At 36.5% G+C, this 13994-nt stretch overlaps 1 protein-coding gene across 3 annotated transcripts; it reads right to left on the bottom strand.

Moving 5' to 3' along the window:
* Positions 1 to 1393: 1393 nt before the first annotated feature.
* On the bottom strand, positions 1394 to 11828 carry cep78 (centrosomal protein 78). Of its 3 annotated transcripts, none has more exons than XM_030144575.1 (16): positions 11717 to 11828; positions 9748 to 10016; positions 9441 to 9616; positions 9029 to 9101; positions 8802 to 8905; positions 8486 to 8660; positions 8289 to 8402; positions 8102 to 8166; positions 7893 to 7995; positions 7346 to 7457; positions 6847 to 6889; positions 6555 to 6701; positions 6358 to 6435; positions 5231 to 5412; positions 3694 to 3829; positions 1394 to 3141 (listed from the first exon to the last, which is right to left on the bottom strand). In XM_030144575.1, the coding sequence occupies exons 2-16, from the start codon at positions 10007 to 10009 to the stop codon at positions 2521 to 2523; spliced, it is 2391 nt and encodes a 796-aa protein (XP_030000435.1). In that variant the 5' UTR covers positions 10010 to 10016; positions 11717 to 11828; the 3' UTR covers positions 1394 to 2520. The 3 variants fall into 3 exon arrangements, with proteins under 3 accessions (XP_030000435.1, XP_030000436.1, XP_030000437.1); XM_030144576.1 differs by having other exon boundaries at positions 11758 to 11819; XM_030144577.1 differs by having other exon boundaries at positions 9748 to 10011; positions 11754 to 11811.
* Between the last annotated feature and the right edge of the window lie 2166 nt (positions 11829 to 13994).

Below are 13994 nucleotides of genomic sequence, written 5' to 3'. Positions count from 1 at the left end.
CCTGACTAAAGTGCCAGGCTGCTGTTTTGTCTCCTGGAAAATAATGCATCCACATGTTTGGCTTATGTTGGGAGCCTGTATCATACCTGGATGATCAGATGGATTATTTTGCTTTTCCATAGGACAGCTGATGCACTGTCCCTCTAAGTGTTCAAAATGTGTGAACTGCATCAAGGACTTTGTTTAACCCACTGTTATACTGAACACCGTCAGACTTAACTGGACAAAAATTGTTATCCAGACCAACTGACATTTGCATTGTTTGTTTTATCCTATCCTAGGCAGGAGGACACGCTGTGGGGAGTGTGTGTGGGATTCACCTGCATGTCGGGTAGGCCCATGGTGGCAGTCACATGACTGTTTTATTCCTTTTGTTTGTTGTGATAATTTTGTAGTGTATATTGTGTTTTTTTTGCCCATGATGTGTTCACATGTTGTGTGTGTATAGCAATGGACTGTGATAGAATCTCCCCACAGTAAGTACCCTGCCTAGCTCTTATTTTAGCTTATTTTATCTTGTGTCTATTTTAAAAAGAATCATTTTAACTTTGAATTAATAACTGTTCCAAAAAAGGTAACTTGTCTTTTAACTGCGGTTTCTTGGGTCTTACCATTTAAATTTTTTTTATTATATATCTATAAATGATAAATTGGTGAAACTGAATATACGTCTCCTGCTTTTCCCTGAACCAATAAGTTTGCTTTGTGCTGGCAGTCAAGTGCTATCATCATGGGTCACACAAGTATATTAGGTTATATAAAGATTCTTTTCAAGTCTGACATACAGTAATATACATAATACAGAATATACTATGATGATGAAGTGTTACTTTGGAAGAACATTAGATAACTAGACTTTTTCATTCAACACTTGACATGGTGGAACTTATATAACATTAAATTAGAAACTATTAATTCTGGAACAATCTAGGATGATCTAAGGAAAGCATTGAGTCTGTCAGAAGTTTGGAAACACATTTTATTTTGTTTTTGAGAAACACATGAATGTTTCTTTCCTTATATGCAACAAACAAGGAGACTGGCCAGTATGAAGATTTATTTCAACTGAACATAATCTAACTTTGTGTTTTAGATGACATACATATAGCTATGTTATGTTTCACTTTCAATCTGTTTCGAACATGTTTGGAGAATATGCTGTTACGCTATCATTATGTTCATGTAGGTTAAACAGCCAATAGACCAGGGGTGTCAAACAAACTCATTTTAGTTCAGGGGCCAAATACAGCCCAATATGATCTCAACTTGAAAAAAATAAAATAACATTATGGAAATTTTTATGTTTACAAACTATCCTTTAAAAATTGTGAACATGAAAAACCATGAACAAGCTGAAATTGTCTAAGAAAAATTTATGAAATTTTAACAATACTATGCCTTGTCTTATCTTTTACACAAGTGCATTACAACTGACAGATCACAGTAGATCTACAGAGACACAAAACATTTAGTAACAGGGAGGATATTGTTAAATTCAGTTACTTCTCTAGAGACATTTCATGTTGTTCATATTTGTTCAAGTTATTCACATTTTTTGTGGAGGATAACAAGTAGATGTAAACATTTTCATGTAATTTTACTTTTTTACACTCGAATAAAGAATACCATTACCTAGTAGAATATAAACAAAAAAACTTGCATATATCTCAAAAACAATTAAAAAAAAATATCGAAGTGGCTATTGCCACAGTACTGTTTCAATATGCATCGCACATGCTGTGTGCTATCCGGTTACAGGAAAAGATAGGGTACCAGTTACTGGAAACTGGTTTGAGCACCTATTCACACTTTCACTTACAGCATACAAACAAACAACATGAAATGTGACAACTGTTTAGCCTCATATAAGGAATTTGCTCGGGTTTTTGATGTAATATAGATCAGCCACTGGAACAACATTCCAAGTGCAAAATTCAGATCATTTGATTGGCTCTGTGGATATAGACAAACCAATATTTTGTACCACAGTACTGTGGCAGTAGCCATTGCCATAAAATATTTGGTGTTTCCACACTTTTTACAGGCACTGTATGTCATAAAAGATTATTTCTTAAAAAAGGACGCTTTCAACTATCTGTTAAGGTAACTTTGTGGTTTTTAGTACAAATATTATACAAAACAATCATGAAAAGACCCACCACATAAAAAGCAGTTTTTCAAAAATGTAATAAAATGGTTTAATATATTGATGGCCTGGCCACAAACATCTACCATCACATTTTACAAAAACTAAACAGTGACTCATGACCCTAAGTGCAAAATGTACCAGAAAAAAAGACATTTTACATTATATAAGTAAAGGGTAACATGTTACTGTATGGTAAGAAAATGGTATTGCAATTTTCAGCATACTTGACTTACTATGACTTTCTACGCTGCCTTAGATTTTAAGTAGTTGAAAAAAACAACAACAAATATGATTGTATATCTGGTGTTTGACTTAGTGTAAAAAGGCTCTGAAAAGAAACATGAAGACATGCAGCTTTCAGTATTCGTCCCTCAGAAGGATTCATGATCTGAATGCCCTCCCAGACTGCTCAGAGACCTGACCTGCTCCAAGATCTCCATCCCAGGATAGATGCCCCCCTCAGACCCCTCTGACCCTGATCGACCTTCTGTCATGAGCCTTCCTCCTTCTCTTCTCTTTGAGCCCGTTGACCTCAGTGACTCTGCCTTGTCACTTAGAACCTCACTAACACTTGATCTAACAGACAGTCCACCATGAGACCCTTTGCTATTGGAGGCGTCGCTGTTAGTGTAGCTGTTGTTGAAGCTGTATCTATGGGAACCATTACTTTGAAGAGAGTTACTCCGCTGAGAGTTGCTGTTGCTCTTAGTGTGCCTTGGTTGTGTCTCAAAGGTTTTACCAAAGGGAAGCCCTTCAAAAGATTTTTGGCCACCAAAACTGCGCTCAGAGCCTGACTCATGTGTAACAGGCTTGGAATATTGATCTGGATCCCCTTCTCCATGTACTCCAGGGACTACTGCAGATCCAGCAACCTGAGTGAAAGTCACATCCAGCTTACTGGGTCTATGCAGGGGCTCCCTGATAGCAGGCAGCGACGTGGGAGTGAAGATTTCAAAATGACCACTAGGGTGAGCGGGGGGTGTGCTGCTCACCTAGAAAATAAAATACAAAGATGAAGAAAAAAAGACACTTTACTAGCAAATAAATACATGGTTGATGGAAACACTTAATTCTTGTCTGGTAAATATGTGGGGTTAGATTAAGACAACAATGATCTATTTCTAGGCCAAACTTGAGCTTTAAACATGGCCACATCACAAGGCCAATGCCCAACATTTCCTAGACAGAAAAGAGATTTCCTAAAATTTTTATACCTCATAAAACATCTGGCCCTCGAGGTACCCCCACCATGACCAACAGTCACATAGACCACCCTCTTCAGTTACAAACAGTTCACACAACAGGCCAATTTATTCCTAATAGAATATAATTTGTTGATGACAGAGGGATAGGACTAGAACCAGCACTTTGTATTACCAGCAAGATGCCACATAAAATGTAATGTTTGATGGATTTATTACAAGAACAATAGTTTGAGGCAAGAAAAAGCTGACAGCCAATAAATTCATTGATATCAACCCAATTACACTATTCACAAAAAACCTGATGTTGCCAGAAACATAAACAGTCTTAGTTCTACTCACCATGACTGAAACATCTGCCTTTGCGTTTTGAGTCGTACCATCCATTGGTGGTCCTATTGTAGACGAGAGCTGAGGTTTTCCAAGAGGTTGAAAATCAGATTTGTCAATTCCTGCCATTGAGGCCAGCTGCCCCAGGCTAGAAAAGAAAAGAAATGTAATGAAACCAAGACAGGTCCTTAGTTATTGATGTAAGGTAAGAATGTGATATGTTTACTAATGACTGGACGATACAATAATGTTTAACTAATTTGACAAATAGTATAGTATAGTATGAGACTGTGTCCAACTAGGAAATAACAATGGGTCACAACAATGCTGAACTACAAAAAATGAACTTTGGAAAATGTGATTTTCCACTTGCAAAGAATCCCAGGAGTACATATTGTAGAGGATGCAAGGTACATAAAGGGTATAAAGATCTGGATCATGTACAAGAACAATGTTGGATGCCTTCTGACTACCTCATATTGACTTGTCTTGTCAATAGGAGCAATCTTTAATTAGCATCCTCTAAATTGTGTCCTTGAGTATGTAAGACGTCAACAATAAGAGGAAGTCAAAAGACATTAAGATAAAGAACTTTTGATTATAGAAAAACAAGCAGGCCTCCACCCAGAGAAATTGGTGGTTCTGTCACAGTGAAACTCAAGAGTCAGAATGAAAGTCTTTTAACCTGGGCTTGGTACCAGGCTACACAAATACAGAACCGGCTGACACAACCAAAACAAACAGACCATGATCACACTGAAACAGAAAGCACATTTACCGTCAGTCTCTTGCAACCTGACCCTTAGCAACACCTAAAAAAAAAACAGTACAACTCTTGTATCTTCTCAAAATGAAAAGGAAACCACATTTAATGTCAGCCTTTCGCACATCGTTTACCTAACACCCATTAGAATCTCCTGGCACCACTTGTCTTCTCAGAATGAAACAGAAATGAGATGTTGCGGTCAGGCGTCTGCGTATTTGCAGGAATACAAAGCAAGCACCATGCAACATGACACACATGCATTTAATGCAATTTTTAACACAATTTAAACACAAACATTTAAAGCATGAAACAGATTGATTAGTCGTGCTAAATATGCAAAAAATATCATTGTCTTCCTATGGTTCTGTGCTGCAACTTCTGAAAAAATGATCAGGTATTTGCCTCTTGTAAACCTGTCAGTCAAATTGTTAATATAATTATGAGTATCAGCCCAGAGCTTCAAAATCCATGCATTGATGACTACTGAATATTATTGTGACCATAAAAGAGCATATGACATTTAAAAAGTGAAAATGGACTCAAAAAACAACTGTCAGAATGAAACTTGGGGTGTGGTAGGTGTAACCCTCCCTAATTGATGATGCCCAACAGACTGATGTCATGATCAAGATAGATGAAAGACAACAAATATAGAAAATGAAAGCTCCTGATATTAAAAACCGAGTCAGGGGTCTTTGAAGCTGGTTCAGTTTCTAGGAGCACAAATAGCCCAGAGCAGTTTTAAAGACATATGCTGCAGTGCATTGGTTTAAGAGTACCTACCCAGCATCTTTAAGGAGATCCAGGAAAGCATGGAACTTAGTAAATGAGTTTTCGATGCTCTCCAGCACAGCCTCGTCCTCAAGAACGCTGACGGCCGCTGGTGCAGATGTAAAGCCAGTGGATGCAAGTGCCTCTGACAGGGACTGGTTGGTGCTATGAAGACGAGCATTCTCCAACTCAAACTGGGTATAAATAAGAAAAGAAAAGATCATGAAAAGCACGAAGACAGTTTCTTGTTTTTCCATTCACTAAAATTATGTATCAACAAAAAATATCACTCTTATAAATGACTTAAAATGTATTAATGTGTACAAAACAGAAAAACACTGAGCTGATCAAAATGGTCACAAGACATTGTAATAATCACAAAAATGCAATTACTGATAGTGAAAAAATGTGTAAAAACTCAACTTAAAATCATCCCTTGTATGTGAATGTGGATGTAACATGTTTGGTACAATTATAGAAATTAGATATGCAAAACTTTCAGGGTTCATACACATTTTTCAAGGTCAATTTCAAGCACTTTTAAGAGTAATTTTCCTATTTTTCTAGCGTATCACCTTACCACTGGGGTCAAATCCATATCTACAGGAATACATATATTCATGATTATTTTTTTCACTTTTTATCACAATGATGTACATTGTATTATGCTATAAACATCTAAAATTAAATTTCATAATGGGAAAAAGTTTAGAAATTAAAGAACACAAAGTTTTATCCAAATGTACCAGGAGTTGACCTAAGAGCACCCGGTAATTTTCTTTTTTGACATAAAGTTTTATTTTTCAAAATGTATCACCTCTCTATAACTAGCTGTGGCCTGAATTAATATTAAAAATAAAAGAATTACTCATATCACAGAGTTATAATTGCAAGCACTTCCAAGCACTTAAACTCAAATTCAAGCCCTTTTCAGACCTTGAAAACAAAACATTGAAATTCAAGCATTTCAAGCACCCTTACAAACCCTGAACTTTACAATCAAAGTGCATTCCTCAGCGCACAGGGAGCTGTTTACACAAAAGAGCTGCAGCAACCCAAAACAGCAAAGAAAAAAAAAGCAAAATAAACTTAAAAAAAAAGAACAAAATTAATTCTATTTTTTTTTATTCTATTTTTACCTCCATGAGCCGCGTCTCAGCTTTCAGTCTGGCCCTGCGCTCCTCTGCCAGCCTCAAACGACATTCTTTTAGCTCCATCTATAGGACAACACGCATAAATACACAGCAAGTCTGAATCAGTCCTTGTAGTAATCAACTCACCAAATGTTTATGTATTTTTAAAAAATCCAGTTCAACACCCAAGCTGATGAATTGACCTGTATACGCTCAAACTGTCGTCCAGTGATCCTGTCATGGACATTCAGAGGAGACAACCGCTGCTCCACTTCCACCACTACTTCTTCCCCCTCCTCATCTTCCTCCTCTGAATCTGTTTCCACAGTAACTTTCACGGTGGCTGCACCCTGATGAAAACAATACATGCACAATTCTAATGTACTTTATATCCATTTTGCTATTACTGACAACAAAAAATTGAGATAACACTATTGATCTTGAGCAGTCATTTTTCCTCAATAGTCCTTCAAATGTAAGGAAAAAGAGACTCACCTCAAAACTCTGGTCTAAGACAGCAGCTCCAGGAGGTAAACCTCTGCAAAGAAAACACCCATCCAAAAGAACTGTTAGCCTGAAGCTCATATACTGCATACTTAATACCATAACAGAAGGACCTCTGAATGCTCCTGGAAATAACAGAGGAGTTTTAAACCTTTTGTCCATCCTTACTGAGTTAATTCACTGATCTGGTGTCATTTAGTTTCCAGTCAGAGTATTTGTGACATTGTATAGTGTAGTCAGACAAAAATAGTTAAATACATTGTAAACTAGGGCATAGTCGCCCCCCAAAGTCAAATATTAGTTGTAAATATTCTGGTCTAAAAATTTTTTTTAAATCCAATACGAAAATTTGAACATTTTTAGCACTGGAGCTTAATGTTTTGATTACTGCATAACAATACAATAATGATTAACAACTCGATAAAACTGTTGCCACTTCATTTCTGTCCGCTGATCACTTGATTCGTCAATGAATTACAGGTCTCCTCACCTCTGGCGTCCAGCCCGTGCAGCAGCACGCCATGGCACATAATTAGAATGGGAGCTGAGCCGTGGCTGTGCTCCACCTGAACTCCGCCCTCCAGGAGACACTTTATGTGAAGCTGCACCAAAAGCAAAAAACAAGTTACAAATGACAAATATTTTTAATTACTTACTTACATATTAAGAGACTTGACATTTTCCAAGAAGGGATGTGTTTAATAAGGTAAAGTTAGCGCAAAAGAATGTAAAAATATTAAATATATAAAAATTTTAGATAAAATTCAAGGCCAGTAAAACGAAAAGCAAAAATATAAAATGTCAAAGATCGTATACAGTATATTATATGACTTTGTGATTCATTCTTCATGCAAGATCCTGCATATTTGGGCATATCACCTGAAATCTGAACTTTAAATATGTAAAGAAGTCTTTAAAACAATACAAAATTAAAATATATTGTAAGGTGTAAAAAAAATCACAGTTACTTGTCCTCGGGAGATTAAATATCTACTTTTACAGTGTAGGGCTGAAATCAGATGAATTTATACACATACCAATCCTCAGTGCAGCTTTTCCTCTCACTGAAGCAGGCAGTGGTCGCCTCTTATGACGTGCAGCTCTCTGTGGTTCTGTGGCTGCAGGCTTGATCCAGCAATACTGCATTTCAAAGTAAAGAGGATGCAAACTATCAGAAACATGGATAAGACTTTGTGATAAATGGAAAACCTGCATCAGAATACTTCCCCATGAACACTACACTCACCTCTTGCGACTGTCCATCTGCATTCATAAGTACTTTCTCTATTATAGTTTTAATTAGGACTTTGTCTGTAAAGATAAACAAGAATGTTAAAAGATTTGTGCTGGGGTTTTATACATTTGTCTTTTAAGGTTTTATGGCACAAAACAGGCAGATTCGAAAATGCCACGTCTGCAATACAGCAACTTACCAACTAAAGGGTTATTACGGATATCCAGTACACATAAAGTAGAGTTTGTTTTCAAGGCTTCCAGTAAACGACGTGCTCCCTCACTAGACAGACCGCACCTCTGTAGATCTACAGCTGTTCAACACATCAAAAAGTAGATAAAACTTAACTCAAATTACTACACACAAAGACACATACAAACAGACTCATCCACTAACCTTTAACCCAGAGGTCCTCCGTCAGTTCATTGGCAAGGGCAGCAGCACCTCGGTCTCCAATCAAAGTATTACAGTTCAGGGTGATACGCCTGAGGCCACCCATTCCCTCAAACTGTGGCTGACGATACCTCAGAGACTCTGCCCATGCAGTGCCATGCCTCTGCATTCCCTGGTGCTGAAAAAGTTAGAAGCAGGGTTCTTATAAAAAGCTCTACAGATATTAATACAGGACCATTTTTTAAAAAGGCCTTGATTCACAAAGAAAAATTCAGAAAAAAGGGAGAAACCCTATCATGTTAAAAACTCCATTTTATACCTTGATGATGTTAGCCATATGCTCTGCCCCTCTCCATGTGAGATTGCAGCCTGTAAAATCGACGGTCCTGATGCATGCAGAATACTTAACACTTTGGCAAATGACTGAAAAATATCAAAGTGGTATTAAAAAAACAAAACACGACAACTAGCCCAATTACAGACCACAGCAACTCCAATATGCACCACTGTACTAAAACAGGAAAAAAAAAAAAAATATAAACGTACCCTCCAGCCCCTCATCACTAATTGGACAGTTCGCCAGTGATAGGTTTTCCAAGGAAACACTTTTTGCAAAACCCTGGAACAGAAAATCAACCAATAACAACAGATTATTACCTGTCCTTTAAATTTGTACTTATGGCATGTGCTGCTGACTTTTTGGCCAGGTCATCCTTATAAAAGAGATCTCAACCTCAACTTTATTTGGTTACATAAAGGTTAAATAAAAAAAATCACTTTCAATTTAATTTTGAAAAACCTTTTATCTCCCAGATTTTTTTCATGTTCATGTAGCACAAATGTGATGTTCTAAAAAGAACCATTTTTAGATGAAACCACAAATGATGAATTGTAATACAAAAAAACAAACTGCAGTAACTGTGAGCAGTAATCAACTTTATATAGCAGAGGTTTTTACCTTTGTCAAGATGATGAGATCTCTTTCTCTCAGTGGTAGTCCATTTAGCTGCAGAGTCTTGAGGTTGGAAGATGCTGACATACAGTCTCTCAGGGCTTTGCACAACTTAAAAGTCATGTCCTTAGAGCGAATAGCTGGGATCTTCTTCTTTAATGTAGACTTATAGAATCTCCTGTCTGTTGATAATGTTTTAAAAATAAAAAGTTTAAATCAATTCTGCTTTCTATCTATACTTTTTAATTTCCATCACTGTATAGATATAAATTCTTCTCGCAAGCTGCTGAAACAGTTGTATTTTCTGTCTTACCCGCATCTCCAGAGCCCAGGCTAGCTTGATATGTGCTACTTATTGCAATGTGGTGCAAGTGTTTGTTAATGGAAACAGAGTTAAGAATGGGCGGCCAGTCTGTCAGTTTGACTCTGTCCCCATTGAAGTCCAACATCCCTTTCTCGAGGTTCATCTTAACAGCAGGAAGAGGGACTGACTCCTGTCTGGCACAGGCAAACTCATAGTATGACATGAAATCCTGGGCTCCTCGCCGCCGAATCTGTGCACTGTCTTGAACCATCTCTGACCTAAGAGCAAAAATAGGAAGCAAACATAAGAGTAGCGCCAATTTAATCTGAAGGGTGTATATAAAAATACTACGTGCATTTCTCCAACATACTTATTAAGTTCTGAACTTGCATTAGCCTATAAATACAATGATGCTGGAAAATTATGCTGATAGTGATTTGAGTTGTGCTAGAAAATGTTCAGCTCTGTGGCTGCTGCAAGCTTGTTTACAGGTAGTAAAACAAAATATCTGCAATCCATTAAAACCAAAAGAGGAGTACACCTTTATTCTTCATGAGAGAAACAGTAGGCATCAATCTTTTAATAACCAAAGCCTTTAAAACAGATATTATCAATCGGTGACCTCACATACAATATGTCTTTTGACACATTTAGCTTTTATTGTGACACAACACATATGTAATGTCACAATAAATGTTGGACAATTTATTTCTATCCAGAGTTGCATTCTTTTTAACAAAGATCTTGTTTTGATAATGGGAAAACTGAACCGCTGTGTGAAGTCTTTTCCATCATCCTAAAAAATTCTCAATGGGGTTCTGGTCTAGACTCTGTGGTGGCCAATCCACATGTGAAAACAATGTCTTATGCTCCCTGAACCACTTTTTCACAGTCTGAGCCTGATGAATATTTCATTTTCTTCAAAGACTCTGGGTATTTGGGGTTTGTAGAAATATCATGTTGATTTTTTAAACAGATTATGGGTATGTCCACACCTCCAATCACCCCCAAAGTCATCTTTGAAGAAATGTCTATAGGACAAGCTCATAAAATTTTACTTAACCCCTCTCATGTACTGATCTCTGAATATGAACGACTGCAATCTGGTAAGAGACACTATGTACTTCATCATAAGTATAACAGGCACAAACAATCATTAGCTCCACAGCAAACTACACTGATTAATGAAATTGATTAATGATAAAAATCAGGCACTGCATTGCACTATATTGTATGTTTTAATGATTGCCCCCACAGGCTTGTATTGTAGGCACTAAGCATGATGGGTAATCACTTCATTCCTCTTTCTTCACACCCTGATGCACCCATCACTCTGGAACAGGGTCAATCTGGACTCATCAGACCACATGACCTTCATCCACTGAAACACAGCTGAATCTTTATACTCTCTATCAGACTGACGGATGTTGACATGATACTCCCTGCATCAGTTAAAGAATTTGTTGCATCTGAAACACATGAATCAGTGCAGTGATTATCCAATGGAAGGATCTGAACTGTTTCTTGAAAGTTTCTTTAGTTTAGTTCCAGGTGGTGACTTTTTTGCAAGTCTATTTTGATCATTTTTATGATCATAGCACCCTTCTTCAGTGTGCTGAGGTTATATGTCACAATTTGATCAATCAGTTGGTCTGTCTTCTCGACCTGGGATGAAAAACTTCATCAGTATTACAATTTCTGCAAGTTTTATCAGCACAGGACACAGTTTGTTTGATTTGAAATTAGTTTGGGACCAAACACTTTGCAGCCTAGCTTCTTCATGATAATACAGATAATACAGCGATCAATTTTAATCATTCTTAGATCCAATATTGTTAGCTGGCAGTTCTTCAAGTAGCGTTAGCAAGCTAGCGCTCCTAGCAACCAAACCGCACCCGAGGTTTAAGAAAGACAAGCTGCAAGTCATGTTCACGACATGACATTTGGCATGACCACAGAGAATATGCACAAAGAGTACCTTCCACATCAACCCGAAGGTTCTTTTGTCGTGATACTGACCTATCGGTATCCTTTCAAAACTTGACAGCTCGTCCTTACAGTTATTGTTGATGGCAAGCGCTCAAAACTACCGCTGCTACGTCCGTACAGTGCTGCACTTCCTCATTGTGTGTGTTTACTGCCCCCTACCGTAACGGAGGAGTACATGCAGCTATTGAATGATAACACTGGGTTACAAAAAAATGTTTTTTGCAAGTTGTCTAGGTTTTTTCAGCTGAATTAGGACCATTTTGGGCCGCTAAATCCAAAAATGACATCTGTTTTTCTCAATCAGGTCAGGTTTTTTTTTGCTAATTTGATTTTGAAAAATTTGATCTTCTCACAAAATTGATTACATTTTTGTGACTTTATCAGTTGATTTTTATATAGGTCTTTCCCAAAATAGGTTTTAAGAGAAAAAAAATCATTTTCTAACAGGATTGCTGTTAGGTACAATGGTGTATTCACCGCAGATGTAGCAGAATACGTCAGGCTTATTTTTGCAAGATCTTTTAGTCAAAGCCATTTCATTCACCTGTAATATTAAAAAAAACATTAATCATAAATTGGCAAAAGTAAAATCTTCAGAACTCATTTATTGCAAGAAATATGAAAGAATTTTGTATCATATGATGTGAAAATACCCATAAATGTAAGCAAAAATGTTAAAAAGCCAATATGTAGCATAGTTCAGAAAGTTGACCTGATTGAGCAAAATTAATGTGATTTTTGGATTCAGCACACCAAAATTATCCTAAATCAGCTCAGAAAACTTAAACAATAAATTTGTTGTTGACCAGTGTAATTGCTCTGCCATCAAGTCTATGAGCGGTAACCATCATGCTGTTAAAGAATTACAGAAATATACTGGTTGAATAAAGGAAAACAAGATAAGAATAACTGGATATAATTTATAGAATTATAATTTAAGCAACTAGATGGATGAGTGCAGGTTAGTATGGCTGAATTTAGCCAAAATTGCTTAACTCATAAAGACCCAAACAACGACTGATGACCAAAATCATCTACCAATCTAAAATGTTTAATACCTGTTGAGCCACTCAACCAGGGGTGTCAAACTCATTTTAGTTCAGGGGCCACATTCAGCTAAATTTGATCTGAAGTGGGCCAAACCAGTAAAATAATAACATAATTATATAAAAATAATGTCAACTCCAAACTTTTCTCTATGTTTAAGAGCGAAAAAAGTAAATTTACATTATGAAAAGGTTTTCATCTACAAACTACCCTTTCAAACGCTGTGAATAATATGAACAAACGGAAAAAATAAGTATAATTTTAACAATATTCTGCCTCAGTTTATCATTTACACATGTTCATTATAACTTATAGATCACAGTGGATCTACAAATACACAAAACATTTAGTAACAGGCAGAATATTGTTAAAATTGTACTTACTTCCCTTAAGACATTTCAGGTTGTTCATATTTGTTCAGGTTATTCATATTTTTTGTGAAATTATACTTTTGTTTTAGTGTAAATATATGAAAATATTTACATTTACAAAGAGAAAAATTTGGAGTTGTCATTATTTCTATGTTATGATAATATTTTACCAATTTGACCCACTTGAGATTGAATTGGTCTGAATGTAGAACCTGAACTAAAAGGATTGTTAATATCTTCAGTGTAATTTTTGCATTTCACAAATTCATCCCAAGGGCCGTACTGGACCCTTTGGCGGGCCGGATTTGGCCCCTGGGCTGCATGTTTGACACCTGTGCACTAAACCTATCAATACATGTAAATAATTGGTATAAAATACAGTTTATCATCTTTTCATGGACATCAGATATGACCCATTTGGACGTTCAGAGGCTCCGTACTGATAGTAGAAACACTTTCATCTTCTACAACATTGACTCACCAGTAAAACTCATGGAGCTGAATGAATGACAGTGGATGGAGACACTTTATGTTCCCCAAAGCCATCAGACTTTATATCAGTTACCAGTAAGCCCTCTGCCACCCATGTCACACCATCTAAAACAACACTGTAAATACGGAAATAATATCTCAATGTAAATGTATATAAATACATATATAAATATCAGATTTTTATTTTTTTTTCTCTTTGTATATAATTTTTCTACCTGTCTTTCTCTACACTTACTTGTAATGTTGTTGCTACTAACTGTGAAATTTCCCCATAGTGGGATACATAAAGTCGTATCTCATTTTATCTCATCTTATCTTATGATGCATGTCCTGGATCAGACATGTGATAGAGACAAA

Source organism: Sphaeramia orbicularis, chromosome 9 (genome assembly GCF_902148855.1).
Source record: "Sphaeramia orbicularis chromosome 9, fSphaOr1.1, whole genome shotgun sequence".
In the NCBI taxonomy this organism is placed as follows: domain Eukaryota; kingdom Metazoa; phylum Chordata; class Actinopteri; order Kurtiformes; family Apogonidae; genus Sphaeramia; species Sphaeramia orbicularis.
Note: the sequence above shows the minus strand (reverse complement) of the source record. Positions and strands in the feature narration are given on the sequence as shown.